At 38.6% G+C, this 24499-nt stretch overlaps 1 protein-coding gene across 6 annotated transcripts in view; it reads left to right on the plus strand.

The window, feature by feature from the left end:
- The window catches only part of PTPRZ1 (protein tyrosine phosphatase receptor type Z1), a 135950-nt gene that overhangs the window by 27364 nt on the left and 84087 nt on the right, over positions 1-24499 (plus strand). For all 6 annotated transcript variants that reach the window (XM_042018123.1, XM_042018125.1, XM_042018124.1 and 3 more), the window contains exon 2: positions 11685-11750. In XM_042018123.1, coding sequence (XP_041874057.1) covers positions 11685-11750 — 66 coding nt within the window. The remainder of the gene's footprint in view (positions 1-11684; positions 11751-24499) is intronic.

Raw genomic sequence — 24499 nt, forward strand, 5'->3', positions numbered from 1 at the left:
GTTTGTTACATTGTGCTGGTTATTTCATCCTGCTCCCCCTTAGGAATTCAATTTGCTTTTCTTTGCTAGCCTTTGTGACATAGTCACATGTATGCATAGTTATATATAAAATATATATTTCTATTTATATGTATTTTATGTAAATATGTATATAGTATATCTATTATTAGGGCTCCAATTTGTTCTTATAGAGTCATGTTCCTCTCCTCTCAGCAGTTTTATTTTCCCCTAGGCAGTCTCCAGTGCCTAGAAGTTTAAACCTTCCTTGCTCACTCAAAGAAGTGAGTTTTAGCACTCTGTTCGTTTTGTCTGTTTGGGCCTGCACCCTCAAATTGAAGCATTTATAAGAAAAGAGGCAGTGAGAGAGCTTCTTCTAAGACCATATGTAAACTTCCAGGCCGTTCCCTATTCATAACTCTGCATTACTAGGCATGATATGTAAGTCAGGCTTCCTCCCTAGCACAATGGCAGAAGTGTCTAAATGGCTCCAGGACAAAGCGCCCTAATTATGTGCCCAGCGAGTATTCACAGAAGACACTCTGAATCCAGCCTATTGAAGTTTTTCCCCGTACCATAAAACCTTTATATAAATATTCATAAGAGAGAGGGGGACAGGCAGACAGGCTTCACAAGCTGCTAATTAATGCCTTTACCCACGGTTTTATTGCTTTACACCTAAACTAAGGACAGGCTGTGTTTATGAAGGGCTTTGAGGATTTGGGGAGCCTGCAGTGGGAGTTCAGTGTTAAAATTCCTTTCTGGTCCTAATTGTTATCCCTGAAGAGCCAAAACTTCTTACCTCTGTTGGAAGTCGAGATCTGACCCAGCAAAGAGTTTAGGCAGGTGAATTCCCAATGTGGGAATGACTTTATCAGTCCTGGTGTAAATTCACAAGCTGCTTTAGTGCATTGAAACCTAAGTACAAGATTCAAGCATGCTCATGCTACTAACTTACTATTCCTTTTTAGAAAATGTTTTCCTGATTCTCGTTGCTGTTAATTAATGGAGCAGTTAATTAATTCATTAGTTGGCTATAAAAATAATTCAATCCTGGTACATGAGTCATTGCAAGTTTTTCTAGTTAGGTACGTTGTATTTTATTTCCTCACGTTTCAGTGTTTAGTTTGTAATACAAATTTGCCTATGAATCACAGTAACATTTCCAGGCTAACAGATTTTCATTTCAAAGATTTAATTTCTCACTATTAGAAAGTGGCAGTCAATTTGCAGTTGGTTATTGAGTGTTGACAGCTGACTGCCACAAATATGAACTTTCAGTTGTATTGAACTAATGGGAGCCTAGGAGGAGTGCTGCAACAGGATTCTCAGTTCAGGCTGTGTTACACACTCAGTGTAGGATTGCAAGTAATAAGAGGTCAGAACCTCCATTTTGTGGTTCAGTGCACGAATTAAGGCTTTTCATGGAGTGCCACCACCACCTGACACCTGTGAAAATGCTTTTTACTGACTTAGCTAAAGATTGGATTATATGGGAAAATGGTTATTGCAGGAAGGTGAAATTTCATGTTTACAGTGATTTTTCAAACCATGTTTCTGTCATCTTATGGGGCTATTATTTCCACATTTTGGGTCAAATCTTGCTCAACTCAGTTTATCTCCCCTGACAGAATTCAACAGGCATTAAAACTGAAAGAATTTAAACTAACAATGTTGTGGGTTTGTTTTTCTGAAATCACGAATCTGCATCGTCTGCTATTACTGTTATGTGAAATGGGCGTAAAGTAGACATTAGGAGGATGGGTAGGTGATGGTTGTGTGCCACTGTATAGTAGTTTTGTGTTCTGTCTGCATTCATGTGGGCCTTATATAGCTTCCCAGTAAGATTTACCACCCCACCCCAAGGTGAAGAGCATATTGATTAAATACAAATGAGCAAGATACATGACTATGTAGATCACGCAAAACATCTGATCAAAACATCTCATTCTCTACTTCCAAATATTATTAGTATCTGAATTCCAAAATTGTCATTGAAGTTCCAGTTTTGTGGATGATTGGTACAGGACTAGAATGAGATTCCTATTTCCTTCCTGGTGCTTTCTTGGACATACATAAACCATGAGACAGACTTTGGCCCTAAGACTATATCAAATGGTAGCTACAGAGTAGAAAACAAGTTACTGAAGAGAATTAAAAACGAAATCAAGAAAAGAAATGTGAAGAAAATAGATTTTTAATCGACCTGACCTTTTTTTGTTTGATATCAGCCCCCCCCTTTTTTTTTTTCAATTAAATCAGTATCAGAAGAGAAGAAAATCAAGTGTCAATATTGCTGTAGTTAGCTACAATAAACAATCACCTCCAGGAACAATCACCTCCAGGAACACCATGTTGTTTTCAGCAGTCTGTGAAAGTAAAAATATTGTTCTGTAGGACAATACAGCGTATTTGTGTATGTTTGATGAAGTAGAGGACCAGATACTGAGCATTTGCTTTTTAAAACATGAGTAAAACATGCTGGTCAGCAAAAGTCTAGTGTGAGCTCTAAGTGCCTGGATTGTATGAAAATACAGCAGTGGTGTGGCACTCTACCTACACGGTGCAGGAGATGGCCTAACAGAAGAAAGCTTAGATCATCCTCTGGAATTTCAAGCTATGCCCCTTTTTTGGTACTCTTATTTTTATTTGACTTCCCAAAGTAATAAAAAGAGTCTAAACCAATGTCATTTAATCTGTCCATATTGACTTACAATTTTTGAAATTAACTTCTGAATAGCTGAAGTGAAATGATAAAATGATATCCCACCAAAACTTATTCAAACTTGGGACTGTGTGTCCTTGGTAGCTCTAAGATCTGGACAAGGATTATGGGAACCTCAGCCCCATCCAACAGCACCAGACCCTCATCAAACAGTCAGCCCCTTCCAGCTGCCACTTTCTCTGAGCAAAGCTCAAGGATCTGGGAAAAACTCTTGCTGAGTGCACTAAATTTTTTTTCTGACCTATGTGACATGTACTTCTTTTTCCAGTAATTTCCTAGGTTTTGTGGTGCCATAGAGGTTAAATTCAATATACATTTCAAATACACTGTGGTGTAATCTCACTTAGAGATTGTACTTAGACTGTACTTAGAGTCAACAGGTAGGGTTCGGCCTATTCAGCAGTGAGTTTCCAAAGGCTTTTGTAATTTTATACAGCAGGAGTCAGACTGAAAAGTGCCTCTTAGGCAAAAGACAGACACCCAAGTCCAAAGTTACCCAAGTCCTGAAAACGCTGAGAAATAGATGCCTGACTTTACAGATACTTCGCTTCTTCCCCTGAAAGTCTCCTGAATGCTTAAAATTCTGCTTTAGAGTTTGCTGAGAATTTCTTAGTCTGGATAGCATGGAGCAGCCTGGAGTTTAGTTCGTGTCTAACACATATTTCTAATTTTAAAAATTAATGATGTTTCAGAAATCCTTTACAAATTAAACGTTATCAGAATAGGTTAAAAGACACATTTGTAGTGTTAAGCTCCATGTAAAGTATTACTGACACTAAATCTCCTTTTCACTACATCCTACTGGCTTGAAAACTCCATGAACATCAGGAGACACGTTCTTCTTCCTCTTACTGGGGAGAGGTGAATCTATGGGGCAATTGCTCCTTAAGACCACCCAAAAGGCACCGGCAGGGACAGAGGGAAGGTACTACCCTGTGCTCATGGCGAGGGGAACAGAGGTCCTGTGGGGTAAAAGGCAGCATAGATTTTGGTTCCTCACCTCAGTGTATTGTTAAATACAATATTGTGAATGAGTTTTAAAGTAATTGCATTATTGTGATTATTTTCTCTGTGATCTCCCTTATGCCACTATATTAATAATTCTGCTGCATTCTAGGAAAAAAAGAAAATTATTAAAAAATCATAACACAAACCCATAAATTGTATGTCTTTGTTTTGACTTTGGTTTGTGTTTCTAGTATGCCAGTGTTTGCCACATTTTTCTCTGTTGTCTCTATCGGTCATGAGACACTGTTTTCTTTTGCAAATGATGTGTTTCTGTGATGAATTGCAATAAGGAAATGGCTAAAGGAAAAGAATAAACACGAAATTTAAAACATGATGTTGTCGTGAGGAAGAGCAGTATGTGTGCGTATGTATTTATTTACCCCTTTTTGACAAATCCTTATAGATATATCCAGACATACTGGTGCACGTATATAATATAACTGTTAGGATTTTTCAAAAAATGGCAGGTTGTGTATTTGATTACATGTTTTATTTTCATTATGTTCATATATTTGTTATGAAATAGAGACAGATAATTTTAGACATATGCAGTTGCTATTGGGTTTTCATGATGGGCTTTGGGATTTTTCAGTCTCCATGTTGTGGTGTGTAGTTTCCTTAAGGGAGTAGAATGATGCTGGTGTTGTTTTATAACAGGTATGTGGCATTATCCCTAGACTTATTTGAGTACTTATAAGAAAATCATCCAGGGCAACATCTCTCTTCTCATTTCATTGAGACTGTAATATGACTGGAGGGATGAGGGTTGAGTAGAATTTACAAATCCAACATGAAATAAATGGGAAAAGAAAATATGTAATAATTAAAGACTTCCTCCTGTAAGGAATATCTTTCTCTTAATACTCCCTCCACCAACATCTTCAAAGGGTCCAGTCTAAGGCTGTTCATTCAGGTCCCCAAGATGATTTTAGCTATTTAAATATTCTGCAAAAGACAAAATTTCTAACAGTTTGACTTCACAGTCCCCACTGTGCTAAAAAAAGCATTTGGTTCAGTAAATGCCCCTTTGAGGTGATTTGCGTAAGGTCTACTCTCAAGAGTTTTAAATAAATATTGCCAAAGATTTAGAGATTTACTGGTTAGTAGCTGCTAATATTAACAGGCAGAGAGGCATTGAAGAAATGTAGTAATATAAAAAAAACAACTTTCCAAAAGCCAGTTAAATGTGAACCCTGGGATTTTGGATATAGGAGTTAAATTTGTTTTATTTTTCATTGCACTTTTATTGCAATGTTTCTCGTCTTCCGTAAAGGGAATTGTGAATGTTTTTACACTTTGGTGTGAAATGTAAGAAGCAAAGCACATATTCTTCATCCCTAATTATATTTATTGCAGTACTTGACACGTACTTTTCTTAGATATTGGGATCATTGAAGTTATTGGAATACCTAGAATGTTGAAGAGGATTATGCAAATAAAATTAATTTACCTTTGCTATTTATGTTTAAACAAAGTTCAGTTATATTTATCTCTTTCTTTCTTCTCTGGTACTGCTATAAGAGAAATAAATTAATTTTGAAATCAAATGCTTATGGTTTCCCTGACTTGATTCAATTCTTGTTTGTTCATGTCTGGTCTGGATTTTCTTTTTATTTGTATGATTCCATGAATTTACATGTGTTGCATTAAAAGACTCTCTAGGTATGGGGAAAAGAATCTGGGTAGCAGCCGACTTATAGAAAAGTGTGTCTTAGGAATCACTCCTTGGTACCTGCTTTTTTTGAATATCATTTCCAATTTCTATCATAAACACCACCTTGCCTCAGCTCATACATGGGACAATGGTGTAACACTTCTGCGGGAATTACAGTCCTCTTAAGTCCTTCCTGGTTTTGGCTTTGGACATGTTTTTAGGTGCTTCAGCAGCAATCAGTTCCTGTAGTTTTGCAGTGCTATCTCATTCTGTAGGTCCTTAAATTATTGATAAATCTTTGTGTTTAGCCCAAGGGCTTCACAGGCACTTAATTTCACTCACGTGTGCCTGTTCAAAGATAAACACTGGTAAGTACCACTCTCCCATCTAAAAGCTGTCCTCTTACCCTGGTCTCAGTGGGCAGACGCTTGAATGCTACATCAGTGATGAGAGAAGCCTTAAAGCTTGCTGTAGATAATGCCTCAGCTGTTGGCCAATGGCTATGTGGGAGGCTGAACGCTGTCAGACCGTTTGGGTGTACAAGATCCCAAGTGGAAGGACACATCTAACATTTCCTACTACTTTGCCTGTAGTCAGAGTGAAGGTGGCAGTCCATAATTTAACCATGTTGAATCATACCCTAGAGTATCCCTCCCAATTTCCACTGACTGATTAGGAATTTCAGGGCCCCTCTAAACCTCTGCAAGTAAAATTCCAGAGTAGAACCTAAATTGGTCAAACTGGAGTCCTTGTTATGTTTGCATATAGAAATGCACTGGAAAATTGTGATTAAATGTGATTTATAAACCTTAGTGGATGCCATAGGTATTATATTTGTAATTTCTGGCAGTATTCACTGTAAAGCTGTGACAGGTGAAGTAAGCAGTGTGCCTATTAATACTCTGGTGCTTAATAATAGCTACTTTTAAATTAAAACAGTCAATCTTTTTCTTCTATTTTTTTTTTTAATTACAATTTGTGTTAGTAAATAAACACAACAATGGCCAAGTTGTAAGAAGAGTTTTATTTTGGCTTTATATTGAGTGCAGGAAAAGTCTCACTTGTCAATCTGTATTGGAATGAACAGCCTACACTCAAGTGTGACGGAGGGGACTGACTCTCTTTATGTATACCCAATCATGTACCAAAGCCTGAAATAAGCCTACAAAGAAGAAACTGTGGGTAAAAAAAGATTTTTAAATTTCACTAAGGGCGTGAGAGTTCTCAGACAGGTCTTGACAGAAGACTTAGACACTTTGACATTCAGGGAGAAAGAATATGTGAAATTGTAGAGGTGGGTTATTAAAGTATTTTTTGTGTTTTTAAGAATTTTGCAAATGGCTTTAGAGAATTAAATACATTCATAAGAAGAGACCTTACTCAGGCAAATGTAGATCATTCTGTTAAAGGGATTTATAGTTAGCTACTGTCTTTTAAAACATCAAGACTGTTAACAGGTTGTGCTCTGAATCTTTTCATTTCCTCTGTCAGTATAAATCAAGAGTTATTTCAGTTGAGGCAATGAAGCTACACCATCATGAGATCAATGAAAGATACAGAAGTGGATCCTGTGACCTTCCTGTCAATGAAAGAGGCTAAAATAAGTAAATTAAAATTGTTGAAGAAGCAATCCATTTATCATCAGATGTGATTTTGCAGTTTTGCTCTGTTTAACATTCTCAGAAGCAGAACATGCATAATGAAACCCTATCCAATCGTTTTAATTGTATTCTTTTCATATTTGACAAGCACCAAGGATCTCTTTTGTTAATTACATGTAGCTTCTTTTTTAAAATTTATTGTTATGCCACTTTTGCAGTTTGTCTTCCTTTCTTTGATGTCTTTGCAGCAATTTTGTCTGGTGTCCCCCTTCTTAACCACTAGCCATGCAGAGATTCTCTTTCAGCTACCCTGTATAAGCATTGCTATTACTGTACCATTTCAGTTTGTTCTACAATTCCTAATTCTTCTCCAGTGAAGATGTGTGTATCTTAATCTACAAATAAGCCACTTGCCTGGTAACCTGTCTGATAATAACCAATGCCAACTGATGAGGCAAGTGGATTAAAAGAGGGCAAATATGCAATGAGAACTTCCCAGTATAATCCTCCCAATTTCAGCAATGGACTTAGTGAGCCAAAAGTGGTGCCACTGGGTTTAAGAAGTGTTTGTGGATTTCTCCTTCACAGATTTTTAAATCATTTCCAAACCTGTGTAATCCTGTGTAATTCATAGCTTCCCTCTCTGCAGTCAGTAATACCAGTGTACATAGCTGAGCTCTCATGAGACACAATTTGCTTGAAACAAGAACTCCTGTATTTCTCAAAGAGAAAATTATCACGTTTTTCAGTGACTGCTCATCCTGGCTGGAATTCTGAGAATTCCTGTGCACTTCCTTGGCCTAAGAACCATGCATTGAATCTTCCTCATGTAAATTGGAATTTTAATAACAACAAAACCTTTATCTCCATGACTGTAATACATTGCTATTATCCACTTATACAGATGAATGCTTATACTTTAGAATCTATCCTCTTTGCTCTCAAATTAGATTTTAGGAGGAAGGTATTGAATGGACGATGTATTCCAGGACCAAATCGTGTTTGTAATCTAAATGCATAGTTGATAGTGTCTACACATACTGTACATGCAGAACATCAATGTCCCATTTGTAGATCTCACTAATGCTGACATTACTTAATGTGTCCCAATTCCCATAAATAAGTCATTCTGGTGTCAGAATCTCATAAATGCCAGCTCCACTGCAGGTGTAACTCACAAGTTCAGGCTGAGTGGAGGTAAAACCACAAGAAGGTCGTCCCTTTTTCCTCTTGAGTCTGGCAGCTGGTATGTCTTGACACTACTGTGGCACAAAGGACATAAGGGGTAAAATTGCAGCATCCTGGTACAAATCTCAGTCCCAGATTATGCCTGAGCTTGTGTCCTTTGTAGCAAAGCAGCACGTTGAGTGCAGCATCCCCAGTCTCTTGAGCACTGTCCTTGAAAAGCCCTTTTTACCAAGGCTTAGGAGAGGGATCTCTAGTGGATACGTGGGGCTTGTTGCCTCAGCATCTCTGAGAGGAATTTCCCCAACAGCATTCAGAGGTTTAAGGTCCCATTTCCTCTTCTCTGACTCATTTTTCTGGCACAGAGTGTCAAATCAAGAGGATCTCCCTCACAGACAATTCTTTCTGTTAATCATTAAAGGTATTAATTTTTCACCTTTAGATAAGCATAAAAATATTGAGGATTAGAATGTTTCATTCACAGCACTAAATCAAAAGCAACTCAACTGAGGCCAGTAAGTACAAAAGGAGTATCAGACTCATGTCAGAAAGAAAATCTGGTTATTTATATGTTTTAAACAGGAAAACGTATCTACAAGATCTTATTACTCCTAGCACTATGCTTTAACCAGAGATCATGTTCTCTCTTTGCCCTTGAGACTGAACATGAGACAGGGTTAGACACAAATCAGTCAGTCCTGCTACCCATGAATAGCAGGGAAGCATTTGCCACCATTATTTCTGATTTCATGGGCCTTGAGCACTGGGGCACATACTGTTTCAACTGAATATAAAAAAGAAACAAGTCTTACAGCCTCACACAGAAACATTTGACTTTGAAGGAGGGTAGTAAAAGGGGGGTGTGGGGGGGAAGCACTTAATGATATCTTGCATGTCTCCTTAATAGGCATAGAAAGATAACCATAAAACTGTTTAAAACCTGATCCTGAAACCAAGCTGCCCTGTTCTGTGGATAAATCAACAATTTATGGAAACATTTTCAATTGCTTCCTGGAAAAAAAAGAATATTTAGTATTTTTTGCTTCACAAAGCAGCACCTCATCCAATAAAATTCAAACTATTTTAGGCACTGTCTGGAGATGTCAGGCAGTGTCTCAGGAGTCATGCAGACTGTCAAGCTGATCAAGCTCAATCACTATCATAGATTTATGTATAAAACCACAAACTTGACATCAGTTTTGCCTTCTTTTTTTTGTGAAGATGTTCTTCCGATCTTCATTTAAATTAAATGCAAGAAATTTAAATACAGTATTTAAACAGAAGTACCTGCTGTCATATATCATCAGCAAAAGGGATGTAAATTTGTTAACTTTAAACAAAATAAAACAAACTAAAAAATAAAATCATTTCTTTCCAGCTGGTCTCTACACTGTTAGCTGTTTAGCACTGACAGTTTACACAGCAGTGGAATGCATGGTTGTGTTTCCCAGGGCAATTTACACCAGCAGCTCAAGGAACAATTGCTGCATGGCTTGTCCTCACACTCACACAGCACTTTCCTCTGCCACTCATGCTAGCTATGATTCTTCAGTCATTTCCCAGATGAAATTTGGTTTTCTTCCCCAGTTTTGCCACATATTTAAAGTGTAAAGAGACAAGACCAAAACCACAGAGAGTCCCTGCAGATGCAAGAAGGTTCATGGCTGTGAGTGTGCTGTGGAGGGGCTGTGGGCAGACGGTTGGCAAATAACAGAGGAAAGAAGGTGTATGAACACCTCCTGGAATCTTTAAAGATTTTCTGTAAGATTTTCTGGGTCTATAAGTGTGTAATACACCAAACAAAGTGAACCTTGCCCTATTTTTTTTCTTCTCCATTGAAACCATCACTCTTTGTTCATCAGAATTCCCTGTGAAATTTAAAAAGCAGTGGGAAGTTCTCTTGCCCAGCCCCTGCTTAATTTGCATGTGAGTGATCAACTGATTGTGGGAAGTAACAATTAGGAGGACAATGGATAAAGGAGGAAACTGGAGATGTCAACTAACAGCTGTGAATCACAGCTTACACAGCTTTCTTTTCCATAATTAATTGAAGGAGCAGTCACAATGCACATTGACTTGGAAATGTGGTCTGAATACAACTTTGGTGCATATAAGTCCTTTTCCACTGCCCTTACTTACCTGTGAGGTTTGCTCTTAGTCATGAGTGAATCTTGTGAATTGTTACAAGGGATAGTTCAGGGGTTTTTGGCAGGGAGGGAGAAGGAGAAGAGAAAAATATTAAAGGGCAGCCACATAACATGGAGGAGGCAGAAGTCTGGTGAAGTTTATGAAACATGGACTTCAGATAGGTAGCAGAAAGTCACTGTAAGACACACAAACACGTGTAAACTTGCAAATAACAATTATGATTTAACATCCTGTAATCAGTACTACCTTTCTGCATGAAATGAAAAGAAATGGATATTATGTAACTGTTTCATTAAATTATTTATTGCAGAGTATGAGCAGAATTCTATGGCATTTTCTCAAGGAAGCAATCCATATATGTGTTTAACATGCTCGAGGGCAAATACTTCTTGGATAATTTGTATTGTACTTCTCTAGAACAGTAATGAGGTTGGTTAACATTATGGCTCTTGAAATGACAGCCTCAAAAAACCTGTATCTGCAATTTACATGCTTTAGTGATTATTCGGGGGCATAGTCATCTATTTGCCCATATCACTGTGTTGCTAGAATTGCCCTAGAACTGGCATAAAAAGAATAACAGTGAAGGTTATTCAGTAGTCAGTCAGTGACCATTTATACAGTTAGATATTTCTTGTTAGAAAAATATAACATCATTTAAAAGTAACTAGTATCTAACCTTCTCTCTCCATCAAATTTATGGACATATAAGTAATCTCAATTACTTTATCTATAATTATGCCAATGATAGAGCACAATGAAATGATATTTTAGAATATTTTCTTCATTATCTTTATCATTTATCTTGTATCAGCAGTATGAAGTTACAGAAAACATGTAAAGTCATGACCACACTGAAGCAAAAGTTTAACTCTCATTGACATCCTAGTTATCTAGAAAGGTTCTTTCTAAAGGACATCACGAAAGAGGATTTCTTTGTGGGAGAGTTGCATTAATTTTAAAAGAGGAGGAATGGCTGTGGGAAGGAATTGGAAGGAAGGAAGGAAGGAAGGAAGGAAGGAAGGAAGGAAGGAAGGAAGGAAGGAAGGAAGGGAGGAAGGAAGGAAGGGAGGAATTCGGAAGGAAGGAAGGAAGGAATTCGGAAGGAAGGAATTCGGAAGGAAGGAAGGGAGGATTGGAAATCCTCTGTTTGCTTTGCTTGTGTCCTTAACATGCTACAGTGTTAATGATATTTATATTCTGTTTAACGAGTATTTATCATTTGAGGTCCAAGATAAAGACAAAGTAAATTATTAATTGGTAATTAAAACAGTGATTGTCTTGTTGGAGGGGGGTGTGTCATCAACACTTCAAGGTCCTGTCAGGCTTCTGGTTTTAATACTGTAATTTCATTACTATTTTGCAGATTTGGTGTACGGATACTATAGACAACAGCGGAAATTGATTGAAGAGATTGATTGGTCATATACAGGTAAGCAGAACTGTCTATTGAATAACTTAAATTTGATATTTTCATATTCGTTGTTGCAACTTTAAGAGCCTCATGTGTCTGTGTACTGCTTACCATATGCCTAAACAATTGCTAAAGTGCAGGAAATGGAATATTAAAAATACGGGAACTTTACAATAGGAGAGTACTTTCATCTATTTAGATTAGTATTTTAATCTACTTAGGAATAGATTACATCCATTACTTTTGGAAAGAGAAAGTCCTCATCGTTAAAACCTCAACCTGAGACCTGACTTATTTGAAGGCTGTGCCAGTAAATTGTTAGGTGCTCATTTGTCATCTGAACATTACTGTTCTAGCAAACCTGAAAAATAGACAGAGGCTGAAACAAGGCACTGCACATTATGTGGGAAAGAACCTATCCATATACTGCATGTGAACTTCTACTCTGTGCTTCTGAGCACTTGAGCATCCTTTCCAAGTCCCACCCTGACTCTCCTAAAAACTCAGTCACTTGGTCTCTCTTATTTGCATGAGTAAGAAAGATATACCCTGAAATTCTGCATGACCGTTGCCTCATTAAAGAAGAACAATGGGAAATTCACAATTAGCCTCTTACATTCTTATATGTAAGTCGAGTACTTTCAGTAATACTGAAAAAGGTAATTTTGTCGTAGGTGTCTTTTGCCCAACATGTAGGAAGTGAGTTCTTATGGATGTGTGTAGACACATTTTAAATTGCTTAACTGTTAAGTTTCAAAAACACCAAACTATGAAAAATAAGGACTGTCAAATTTCAGTCTTTCATAAATTGGATTCAATACATGTTCCTGTAGTTAAGGAAAATTAAACTATTCTTCTTATTTCTCTCACTCTCTTTCTCATTTTCAAGACAGTTTTTATCTTCTAGTGTAAAGCATATCTAACAAGTTTTAAGCCTAGAGAGAATTGAAACAGGCTAGTCATAAACCCTTCAAAATGAGATTTATAATGAAAACTCTCACTTACACAGATTGTAGTGACAAAATTCAAGCATAAGATCAATCAATACAGTATTTCATGTTTAAAATTGATCCATTTTTTAATATTGTAGTTAGAGGACTGCAGGGATAAACATCCTGAATTCCTGGTTACCAGAGGGCAATCTTTAAAGGATAGCAAATGGGGTCTGTTTAGGATATCAGAGGATATAGCTCTTCCCTAGGTTGCACAGAGCACCCATGCACTTTACAGCTGCTGCAGCATCCACAGGTCACCCTTGATGGGTATTTTGTATGGAAAAATAGCACAGACTTGGCATGTCAGATAGTCCATACCTGTTGTTTCTCTCCCTTAACATGTGAGATACCTGTGTGTAGTCATCTCAATTCATGTGCTTTGATCTAATCACTCCACTGTTGGCAAAGCCCTTCTTCCTATTCAGACCCGTACAGGAGCCCTGCTTAGCACTGTGAGCCCTGCCCAGCATCCTGCTGCTCCTGCAGCCTCCTGCCCAAGGTGCATCCTGCCCTGCTCCTGCTGCCTCACCAGGCCCTCTGTTGCATAAGCTCTGTGTGCCCCCAGCATTCTTAACACAGCTGACTCCATTCCTGGCCCAAAGCTTTTGGGGAAGGCTGCATGTAAATCAGGCACTCAGAGCTTAGGGCTAGCAACTGTGTGGCAAGCTGAGTGTTATGGGATGCTTTGCTGAAGTACCAGGTAATTGGTTCATGGCATAAGGCAGAATACACAAACTCAGCTCTCACTAATAAAAAAGTCTTCCAGAATGTGAATAAAAATTACAGATTTTAACATTGTGTTTTGGAGGCATAGAAGTCTAGAGACTGAAGCACATAGGTTTTGATCTCCTTCATTTATAATAAATTATTTTATTCCTGAGGCAGGCAGTGTGAGGTACTGCATGCATAACCTCCATACCTAGCGCAGGCTTATGGTTGTGAGGCACAGACCAACAAGCACATTTCTGAATGGATGAACTACACTTTGCCAGTACATTTTTCCTTAGACACCAGTTACATTCTTCTGTCTTACAACCTGCTCACTGAAAGACTGAATGTGAAAAATTTCACTGAAAGTGAAAAATTAGACTCAATGTGCCAATGAAGTGTTTTGAATGAGCCTGGGGATCCTGCAACCATAGAGTCTAATCCACCACGGGTAAGAGTAATCCAACTGGCTTGGTAAATTAAACTGAGTTTGCGCAGATGTAATTCTCTATATCAAATAAGAAATTTCAGATACCTTAGCCACAGGGGGTCAATACACTCCTTTGCTGGGATGGTGCTGTGAGATCAAACTAAAATGGAGCTAGAGAGTCTTACCTGTTAAAATCATCCAATTTCTTAGGGTGAAGTTTCATAATAAAGCAATTTCACACAATGGAAATTAATGTGAGTCATCATCAGATTTTGACTCTTGGGTGAACATATAATGAAATCATAAATGCTACTGGAAACGTTTTGTAATACTTCTAAGGGCTCTGTTTTAAGCCGTGGACAAAGCCTGCATTTGCAAGCATTAATTTAATTTTTTGTGTCCTGACTTTGCATGTATTTGCATAAACAAATACAATGTTTAAGAACTGGAAGGTGGAAGTTCTTGTTACAGATGCATCCATTTTTTTCTGGAACAAGGGGATCCTGAAGCTAGCCTATTTGTAAAAATTATTTTAAGAACCTTTCATTGTATTTTTCATTAAAACAGTCATAGAAATTTTTATAAATATCATGAATATTTTCAAAGGATGTCATATGGCAAAAAGTGAATCCAGCCATTTTTTGTTGTACAAAAACCCAGTGTACTGTGAAATTTTGATTTCCTTAAATCAGTTACATACTAATTGATAAGCAAAGGTCATTTAGACAGTATTTAACAGTACCAATAAGTTTGGTCATTCACATATTATTTCAAAGCATAAAGCAAGTAATAGGAGCTTCAGTTCCTTTCTGTCATAGAGGTGAAAGTTTGATTTTTTTTTTTTGATGCTTTGCTTATCTGCATTGGTTTTGGCAGAAGGAATGATATAATGCTCTTTTCTGGTTCTGATGTTTGTTTTTGTTTTTAACATGGCTGTTTGATAGTAGTCTCTGCAAGGTCCAAGTCTAAAAGCTCACATGTAAAACTGGCAAGTGATACCACAAATTAAGATTTTGGTTTTTTCCCCAGTGAAATGTTTTTCTGTTGGGTTTCACTCTTGGGATTTTGGTTCTTGTTCACAACAAACAAGTTATGTGCTTTAGGGGAAAAAAACCACAGCTGAAATTTGTTAAAAGCAAGAGATTCTAAACAGTCTTCCAGGAATTACCAAAGCCAAGGGTTTTAAACATTTTTAAAAATTGAATGTACTACGTAAATGAATACCATAGTTGGATCAGTGTTCTTTGTCTCACCATGTAGGAGTGTTATGTTCAGCCTGTGCTCCCATTTATTATGTGATACGCTGTTACACAATTGCCTTGTAAATATTGGCAACTCTCATCTTGAGGAAAGGGTAATTTTGGTATAAACTGATTGGTCTCCAGGTATTCAAAGAACATTTTTTTATGTGCAAGCAACATCTGAATAATATTTCCTTTTTCTCTGGGGAGAAGCATCATGAATCACAGAATCACAGTATAATTTAGGTTTGAAGGGGCCCTTGGAGATCATGTGGTTCCAGCCTCAGCTCAAAGAGGAACAAACTTCACAACTGAAACAGGGGAAGTATTCAAAATCTCCAAAGAAGGAGATGCTGCAATTTGGTCAATGTGTTCCACTGTTACTTTGAAGACATTTTTTATTTAGTCAGCTGCAATATGTCTTATTGCAACTTGTGGCCATTGCCTCTCATCCTTTCCTTGAGCACTCTTCTGTAGATTGCCTTTGCACAGCAGGAGAACTTCAGCTAAGTTCCCTCTCTCAGCTTAAGCTTCAGCAAACTCAGGTGCCTCAGCCTCTCCTCATACATACATACATACATACAGCCCCCAGACCATCTCAGCGGCCCTTAGTTTGTAAATATCCATCTCATACTGGGTTCAGGAGGAAACCAAAACTGGACTCTGCATTCTCGATGTCACCTCACTGGTGTGCCATAGAGGGAAAAAGTCACTTCCCTCATCCTGCTGGCTGCACTCTTGCTAAGGTAGCCCAGGACAACGTTTGTCTTCCTGACTGCAAAGGCACCCTGCTGACACAAACACAACTCATTGCCCATCAGGATTATTAATTATGATATTCCCAGGTAATTTTTACTATCTGGTGTTTCTCAGCAGTAATGTATAGTTATGATGCTCTTCTGGTGCTTGCACCAATACTTCCTTCAGTAACAATGCCTAAATGTAATGATTTCTTTGTTTTGTTCCTCTGTTGAACTAACTGAACTAATCTTGTTAAACCTGAAATTGTTACATTTTTGTGTCTGTTTCAACAGCTTCCTGGGGATATTCCCCTACTTTATGGTTCCCATTACTATTGCTACACAGACAAAATTTCAGTTGTTTTTTGAAAGGCTGGGTTTGCCACTCCAAGTGCCATAAATTTGTGGTGATTGCTTTAAATCTTCATGCCTGTAGTTTGGCTCAGAAATTAAAATGGCCTTTGTTTTCAGTGCAGGTACTTAAACAAGATCTAATATTTTAATTTTAAATGTTCTATCATATTTAAATACTGAGGAGATTCTTTTTCAAAGTCACTGCTCATGAAGTTTATGGAAAAGTATGTTGTTGCTTATATCTGTAACAATGTATGTGTGTATTTCGGTTTTCACTCAGCCTAAAAAGTGAGGAAGAATCTGCACCATCTCAGCTGTGGCTCAACAAAATGATTTTAACATTGATAGCTAATTCTGCTTATTCTATAAAATGTCTGCTGCTTCTGCTACCCCCCAGTTTGGTCCAGGTAAAGTGAAAAATTTGAGGCTTTCCCCTCATCCTCCCCATGTCTCCATGTTCAGCAGCCATCTTCTGGGAGCATGGACAAGGTCAGGCGTGCAGGTGCTGCTCCCTGCCCTGCAGCTACAGTGAAGGAGAGGCTGTGCTGATGAGTTTGTGTGAGTGTGGGCATGGTGCATGCTCCTGTGAGACTGCTCCAGGAAAAGGGCAAAGGGAGTCAGGAGGGAAGGGCAGGGGTCTGGGTCCTGGCCATCACCTTCCAGGGTGCAGCATGATAGGTGAGCCATTTTGTGAGCCAAATCCTGACAGTCGGCCTGTGTGGGAGAGTGGGATGTACCAGCAGGAGCCTGCTGGAGGTGGGATCCAGGAGCTGCCTGCTGAACCAACAGCTTTAATGGACAGTTCTACGAGACCAGACCAAAACGTCTCCAACAGAGGCTGGGCCAAGAGCTGATTAAACCTTCTGCTTTCAGTGGCTTGATAAAACTGTGTTCTGGGGAGATGCTGCACACCAAATGAAGTTCAGTTTTTTCCTTGCTAAGTAATTACCAGGGCAGTATCAGCATAACTTCATGAGAAGATCCAGTCTTTTTATGACCTCCTGCAAAATACATGGTTTTGTGCTTTGTATATATAACCAGGTATAATCATGACTGGTGTACTGTACCCATTGTGGCTAATAAAGAAAAGCCTATGATCTTGGGCTGTGTGGATTCCTTCAATAAAAGGTGCAGCATAAGAAATGAAAATAACATTCTTTTATTAATTCATAAAAGTAGTTCTGCAGAGGGTTTAATAGACCTTATGCTTCAGAGGATATCATACCTTTTCTTGCATGATAGCTCATTACATGTATTTATAACCCCCAGATCACACAGTCACTCGTGCTTCCAGTCTTTTGTCACTAAATTCATAGGACTGCTAATTAAAAAGCCTATTACACTGTTATTGTTTTTGGAAGCAGAAATGACATAGTTAAGCATCTGTTTGCATCAAAGGGACAAGGTGTCCTCAAGTGAAAAGCCACATGCTGGCATTTCTGGCCATCAAGAAATTTCTTTTAAGATATCTCAGTGTACTGAATCAACAGCACAAAGCACGTTATTCAACACAAAGATGTCTATTCAGTATATTTGTGGATTTTGAATTCATATAAGATTATATGGTTCAGAAGTCTGTTTACAAGAAGCTTTCTTTTCAATGAAGAAAGCTGATCTTTGAGCAGTAGAAAGCTATTAGCAGCAAAGTGGAATTCATTTCACTTTCATTCAGTAATATTTCCAGGATAAACTGAGTGGAAAACTTCTCAAGGGATTTTAGGGGAGGAAGTAGGGCCCCAAATTCACGGAATTTTCAAAGTTGGATGCTTGTAGGACAGGTGTGAAGAACTGCATATTGGTATTCATATTTGCCTCATCACTGCTAAATTATAGCATTTTTTATTTTACTTAATACTGAAGTATCACTTTGACAAAGTTTCCTAGTAAGAAACTCAGATAAGACTGTTCCTTCCTCCATCTCAATCCTTTAATGGTATAAACAAAGGAAACCACTGGGTCATTTTCACAGAGTGCAAAGCAACTTTTTCTGAGCATCATCTAGATTTTTCAAACACAAGGTTGGTTTCTGAAGTACAGAAGTCGTAAGTGTGAGGTATTTGCATAGTGTGGCACTGCTGTTTTGCCAAGGTCTGTCCAGGGGTCAGAAAGATGTAGAAACTTCCCATTAAGTAAATGCATTTGGAAATGAAAAGCTTTTTCAGGACTGCTGTCTTTGGGAATATACCAAAGTAAAATGGAAAAAGCAAATTTTGAATATCTCACAGTAGACTGCAGCCTCTGGCTAAGCCTCTTTGCCCTTCAAAATGATTGTAAAAGTATCCTTATGCACATACTACCAAATTATTTCTCATTTACAAGTGCATTCAATCTATGCTGCAGTAGGAAGGTTATGTTCTTGGGGACTACTTGCTTACCAAATGCACAGATGATTACTTTGAGATCATCACCTCCATATCAAGATGATCTATGGATTTGTGAAGTTTAGAGTCAGCAAATAATTCTCACATTGCTTACGTTTACAGAAGGCCTTGTTTAATTATCTGCTACCTGCAGTTTGTTTAGGACTTCCTTCCTGACATTTTTACTCAAAGGCTATTCTGCTGTATTTATAACAGGTTTTGGTTTTTTCCTGATGAATTCAAACCCCACTCATTTCAGCATGCACAGTCTGATAATACCTAATAAATAATTCTTTGCCATTTACTGAAAAATTTGAAGCCATTCCTGACCTTGCCATATCTCATTAATTCAACAGATATCAAACCCTTCTAGATGGATTTTCCATGTAATGTTCTTTAACCCATAAGCGTTAAAGCAGTCCCCCAAAAGGCTTGTTTAGACAGGTCTGTGAGAGAAGGAAGATGAAGTGGACAAGGAAGGATCCTGAGCAGGAGGGGCAGTGCAGTTTGACTTCTCTCTTGACACCACAAGGACCTCCTGTAGGCTCAGGTGCCCTGAGCACTGGAACGGGCTCCTCAGGGAAGTGGTCACAGCACCAAGCCTGTCTGAATTTGAGAAGCATCTGGACAACACTCTCGGGCACATGATGTGATTCTTGAGGTGTCCTGCACAGTGCAAGGATTTGGTCTCAATGATCCTGATGGGTCCCTTCCAACTCAGCATATTCTATGGTTCTCTGAATCCACAGCCTCCACAAGCTCAGGGAGTGATGTGGGCTTGGCATGTTGCAAGTGTACTTGATGTAGCTGAGGGAAGCATAGGAGGAGCAGAACATTCTATTTCAGTTTCTAAATTTTGAATGCTAAATTACTGCAAATTACTGTTAACAAACTTAAATTTTTCTGCTGTACTATGGAATTTCATATTCAAATGTTAAAACTTTTTTCCCACAAAAAAAAAGAAAAATTCCAAAACTTTTCAATTTGGGAAACTAGGGACACCTATCAGCATTTCTGTCTTGGAAAATTCTGCATTTGCCACTAGATTTATCAGCTGAACTGTTCCTTCAGTCATTCAATTGCCAAGATCACAGAATTTCAGTTCTGAGCGTCTCTTCCAGCATAGAAAAATGCACAAGTCCTTTTTGTGAGAAGCCAGGTCTCTCTGCATACATATTTAGCTATGCTTCAACAGTTGTGCTTGCAACAAACTCCATAAACAAGCTGTGGTGGCCTCTTTCTGCTCTCTTCCAAGAGCTTTCTATCTAAGAGAGTAAACTGTGGCTTGATCTGATATTGCCTGGCGTTGATCCTGTTTTAGGAGCCACAGAAACAGTTGACTGTCTTCTTTCATCCTTAATCATAGATGCTGCATTTGAAACCTAAGCTGTTTTCCCTCTGTCAGTGGCTCCTCTGTCAGTGCACTTTATCTGATGAAAACTGTGTTAACAAGAGGCATTTTCAAAGGGTAGTTAAGAAAATTAAGGTATTAAAAATGTAAAAGCAAAGAGAGGGATAATGTGTTGAATGCTAGGAAGAAGAATCATTTACATGTAAGGACTTGAAAGTTTGTTTCCCAGCTTCTGGCATTTCCCTAGCTGTGTAAGGAGTCAATTCAGGGTTTGGGTGCGTGGCTATAGCCTGATTATAATTATTTTTACTGGGTTAGTGGCATAAACAACTCCACAACAACAAATACACAATTTTATATTACCCTGCATGATTAACTGAAAGGAAAAACTGAAAAAAATACTGTTGCTGGAGTATTTAGGAATATTGGGTCTATGATTCATAAATTCTTTTCTCCTGTTCCAGAACAGAGTGGATTTTCTGCCTGCTTGTACATGTTTTGACCACTTTGCATATACACAGCACAGTATGATCAAGTTCTGTTACATTTTTTCCTGTTGTTTTTCAGGAAAGCAAATATTTATGGCCAGAGTTCTAGTCAGTGAAAAATCACAACTAAGAGGTTTTTTATTATTATTCAAATGTAATTTCTTGAATGCTAGCTTTACAGTAGGGCTATGGTGTGTGTGAACAGAGGAACACTAGCACAATACCTGTTTAATCTGTATTTCACTTGCTTTCTGAGTATCCAAAACAGATGGATGGTGACCAGCACAAACAAGCAATAGATATTGTGTAACATACATTCTTAAGGAGCAGGAACATACTTTCAAAACGGCAAGCATTCATTTTTTTCAGCTGTAAGTACCCACTTCAAACAGATCCAGTACATTATCGTGGCTAAGCTTTACCAACACATTTAGCCACCAAGATGAGACCTGTACACCTGCCAGTCCTAATGTGATGTGTATCTGATCAAAATGAGAGCAGTACTTGTTCTCCTCTGTGTGAAAGCTACTGATGATAATCCGTTGCAGTGGCTTGATCACACACCTGAAACTCCCTTTGAAATCATTTGTTTTTTTCTTAGAGAAGCTGTGGAGCATGTACTAAAAAGAGCTTTTCTGGATGACTTCCTGTGTCTCCTCACTTCATCCCATTCTCAAAAAAAATCTTCCTATCCTTTCCATTTGACACTTTTTGTCATATTGCTTTATTTCTTCTCTTTGAGTGCAGCCATGACTTGTTTCCCTTTTGCATAATAAAATTCATCTTTTTCCCACTGTCAAATAATCATGTAGGGTTTTGTTGCCTACTTCTCCCTGGCGTTCTTAATGGCTCCATGAAGTAACTGTCAGTTTGCCACTTTGTCTCCTGTGTTTCTGAAAAAAGTTTTCTCCCAAGTAACTAATGGAGAAAGAGCTGGCTGAGTGTTTCCATGGCTATCTTGCAGTCTCTCCAAGCCGCCTTTTCCTAGATGCCAGAGCCACCCTCCAGCGTGGTTACCGTGGTGCGTTCAGCCAGCACGCCTGCAGGGCTTCAGCAGAGCCTGCACACCCACTGCACGTTTTATAGGAACATACAAGGAGCGAAGGCTCTTACCTGCTGTGTCACAGTTAAATAGAACATATCAAACAGTACTTCTTGGTGCATATTCTGTGTAAGACTTGCTTCAATTTCGCAGCATACAATCCATTCAGTCAATTAAGGATATTCTCTTTGCCCCTCCATTTGTGACAGTAGTGGTACACCTATAGATGTGTTACAAGTCACATACATAAACCTGCTGGTGAGCTTGCCAGCTCAACAGGTCATAAATGTAGGTGCCGATGGAAAACAGTGAAGTTTATACTGTGCTGTATTCATTAACTACCTTCTGTAAGAAGATTTTAAGGTGTTTTCTCTTTCCTTATAATTTATCATTCAATCTGAAATACTGTTATTAGCAAAAGAAACTTTTCATCAATATGGTTTCCTGATATGAAAGTCAATATAAATAAAGTACATCCTGCATCCATCCATTGGAAAACATGATTTTTTAAACCTCAGGTTTTCACCTAGTAATCTGTAGATAGATTTGTAGCTGAAATAATAAAATCCTTTTTAAAATGCCAACAGATATTAAAGTTTACCTTGAAATTCCATGCAACTGAGCAATAATGTTGTTTCTAAAATACATCATTGACTTCAATAACAGGTTTCAAACATAAATATGAATAAATGCCTTTGTTCCAAATAATAAGTTACTAGTAAGTTTTGTTCCAGCCAGTCACTTGTTTCAGGTTAAGTTGGTCATATTCTCTTAAACAAATGGTTAGGTAGACTGTAAACACATTGCAGCAGATTCAGTGATCATACAAAGAGCTCTGAACTACAGTGTACTTTAATCTGTCTTCTTGATAAATGTTTTATATAAACAAAATATTCTTCTCCCAGTTGCACAGCTTTATGCTCAGCGAATGAAGTGTGATTAGCTCCTTTAATTGAATGTTCAGGTTTTTGTTATTGGTACCATGTATGAACTCCCCAACTCCAACACTCCTGCTACAGGCAATCATGTCATCTAACTCTTCCATAAAATTAATTGAAATCTTTTTTTAAAATAGGTGAAATATTTTGCTTCATAGTTTCACTGAAAGACTATCTCAGAAACCCCTTCTTGACTTTTCATGGAATCATAGAACCAGTTAGATTGGAAAAGTCCTTTAAGATCATTGAGACCAGCTATTAACCTAACACTGCCAAGTCCCCCACTAAACCATGTCCCTAAGCGACACATCTTTTGAATACGTCCAGGAGTGGTAACACAGCCACTTCCCTGGATAGCCTTTCCCAGCACTTGAAGTTTTTTCTAATACCCGATCTGAACCTCCCCTGATGCAACTTGAGGCCATTTCATCTTGTCCTGTCACTTGTTACCTCAGAGAAGAGACTGACCCCCACCTGGCTGCAACCTCCTTTCAGGGACTTGTAGAGTGGTAAGTTCTACCTTCAGCCTCCTTTTCTCCAGAATAAACATGCCCAGCTCCCTCAACTCCTTCTCATCAGACTTGTGCTCCAGACCCTTTAGCAGCTTTGTCGCCCTTCTCTGGAGACACTCCAGCACCTCAATGATTTTTTTGTAGTGAGGGGCCCAAAACTGGACACAGGATTCAAGGTGTGGCCTCTCCAGTGTCCAGTACAGGGGGCCACTCCCTCCCCTGGTCCTGGCTACACTATTTCTGATATAGGCCAAGATTCCATTGCCCTTCTTGGCCACCTGGGCGCAGGCTGGATCATGTTCGGATGGCTGTCAGCACCCCCAGGTCCTTTTCCACTGGGCCACTGTCCAGCCACTCTTCTCCCAAGCTGGAACATTGCATGGGGTTGTTGTGACCCAAGGGCAGGACTTGGCACTTTGCCTTGTTGAACCTCATCCAGTTGCCCTTGGCCCATTGATGCAGCCTGTCTAGATCCCTCTGCAGAACCTTCCTGCCCCTCAGCAGATCGACAGTCTGGCCCAGCTTGGTGTCATCTGCAAACTGACTGAGGGTGCACTTGATCCCTTCATTCAGATGATCGGTTAAGATATTAAAACACTGAACTGAACCCTGGGGAACCCCACTTGTGACTGGCTGCCAACTGGGTTTTACTCCTTTCACCACCACTCTTTGCACTTGGCCATCCAGCCAAACTGATTTGGATTTCCAAGCTAGCTGTATTAGTGGACCACTGAGATAATCTGGTTCTTCTGGTAGAATGGATTGGTTGGTTGGTTTTTTGTTCTTTAGGGAGTTTTTTTCTATTGGCAAAATTTACCTGCACTGATATCCCTTTCCTGTTAGTTTTTTAAGTTAAATCACAATAATCTGGTCTCTTGTCCCCCTTTGATCATTGCACTAGCTTTATCTGCTCATTCAGGTTTCAGCTAAAATTATTTTGTCTTCAGCAGGGTGACTAGCATCTCATCCACTTATCCTAGATGAACTGTCTGCAGGACTTTTTGCAGAGACATTAGTACATTATTATCTTTATTAGGAGTTGCATGGTTAGAGCTTCAGTACACACTTGCCCTTCTGTCATACTGTTTACAGCCCTCTGAGACTGTCAGACATGGTCTGATTCTCCTCCTCCCCCATGCTTTTCCTATGTTGAGATTCTTATTAGTAACAAAAACTCCCACTACTGGTCTAAATATATCATTTTACAAATTGCATTGTTGAATTTCATGCCATATTTAATGCTGTTTTTCCCATATGTTATGGTGTGTTTTCACATGTCGTGTCATCAGTAGGTGAAATTAGCAGAACTGAGAATCTCCAGAGCTTCCTGCACACACACAGCCTAGTACTTCCTGTTTAGTGCTGCTTACTGTTTTTCTTCTTTTCTCATAGGGAAAGTACTGAGTTATTAGTACTGGGTGGTAACAATAACAAGATACTATGGTAACAATTTGGTTTATTTACTGATCTGTTCAGCACAATTAAAGAATTACAGATTTTCTGGTTTTGCAGACACTTTTAGTTATCCCTCCTTTCCTTCCTTCCTTCCTTCCTTCCTTCCTTCCTTCCTTCCTTCCTTCCTTCCGAATTCCTTCCTTCCTTCCTTCC

The sequence above is a fragment of the Corvus kubaryi genome, unplaced genomic scaffold (genome assembly GCF_017639235.1).
Source record: "Corvus kubaryi isolate FWS band 111438036 unplaced genomic scaffold, C.kubaryi_AGA036_p1.0 137, whole genome shotgun sequence".
Taxonomy (NCBI): domain Eukaryota; kingdom Metazoa; phylum Chordata; class Aves; order Passeriformes; family Corvidae; genus Corvus; species Corvus kubaryi.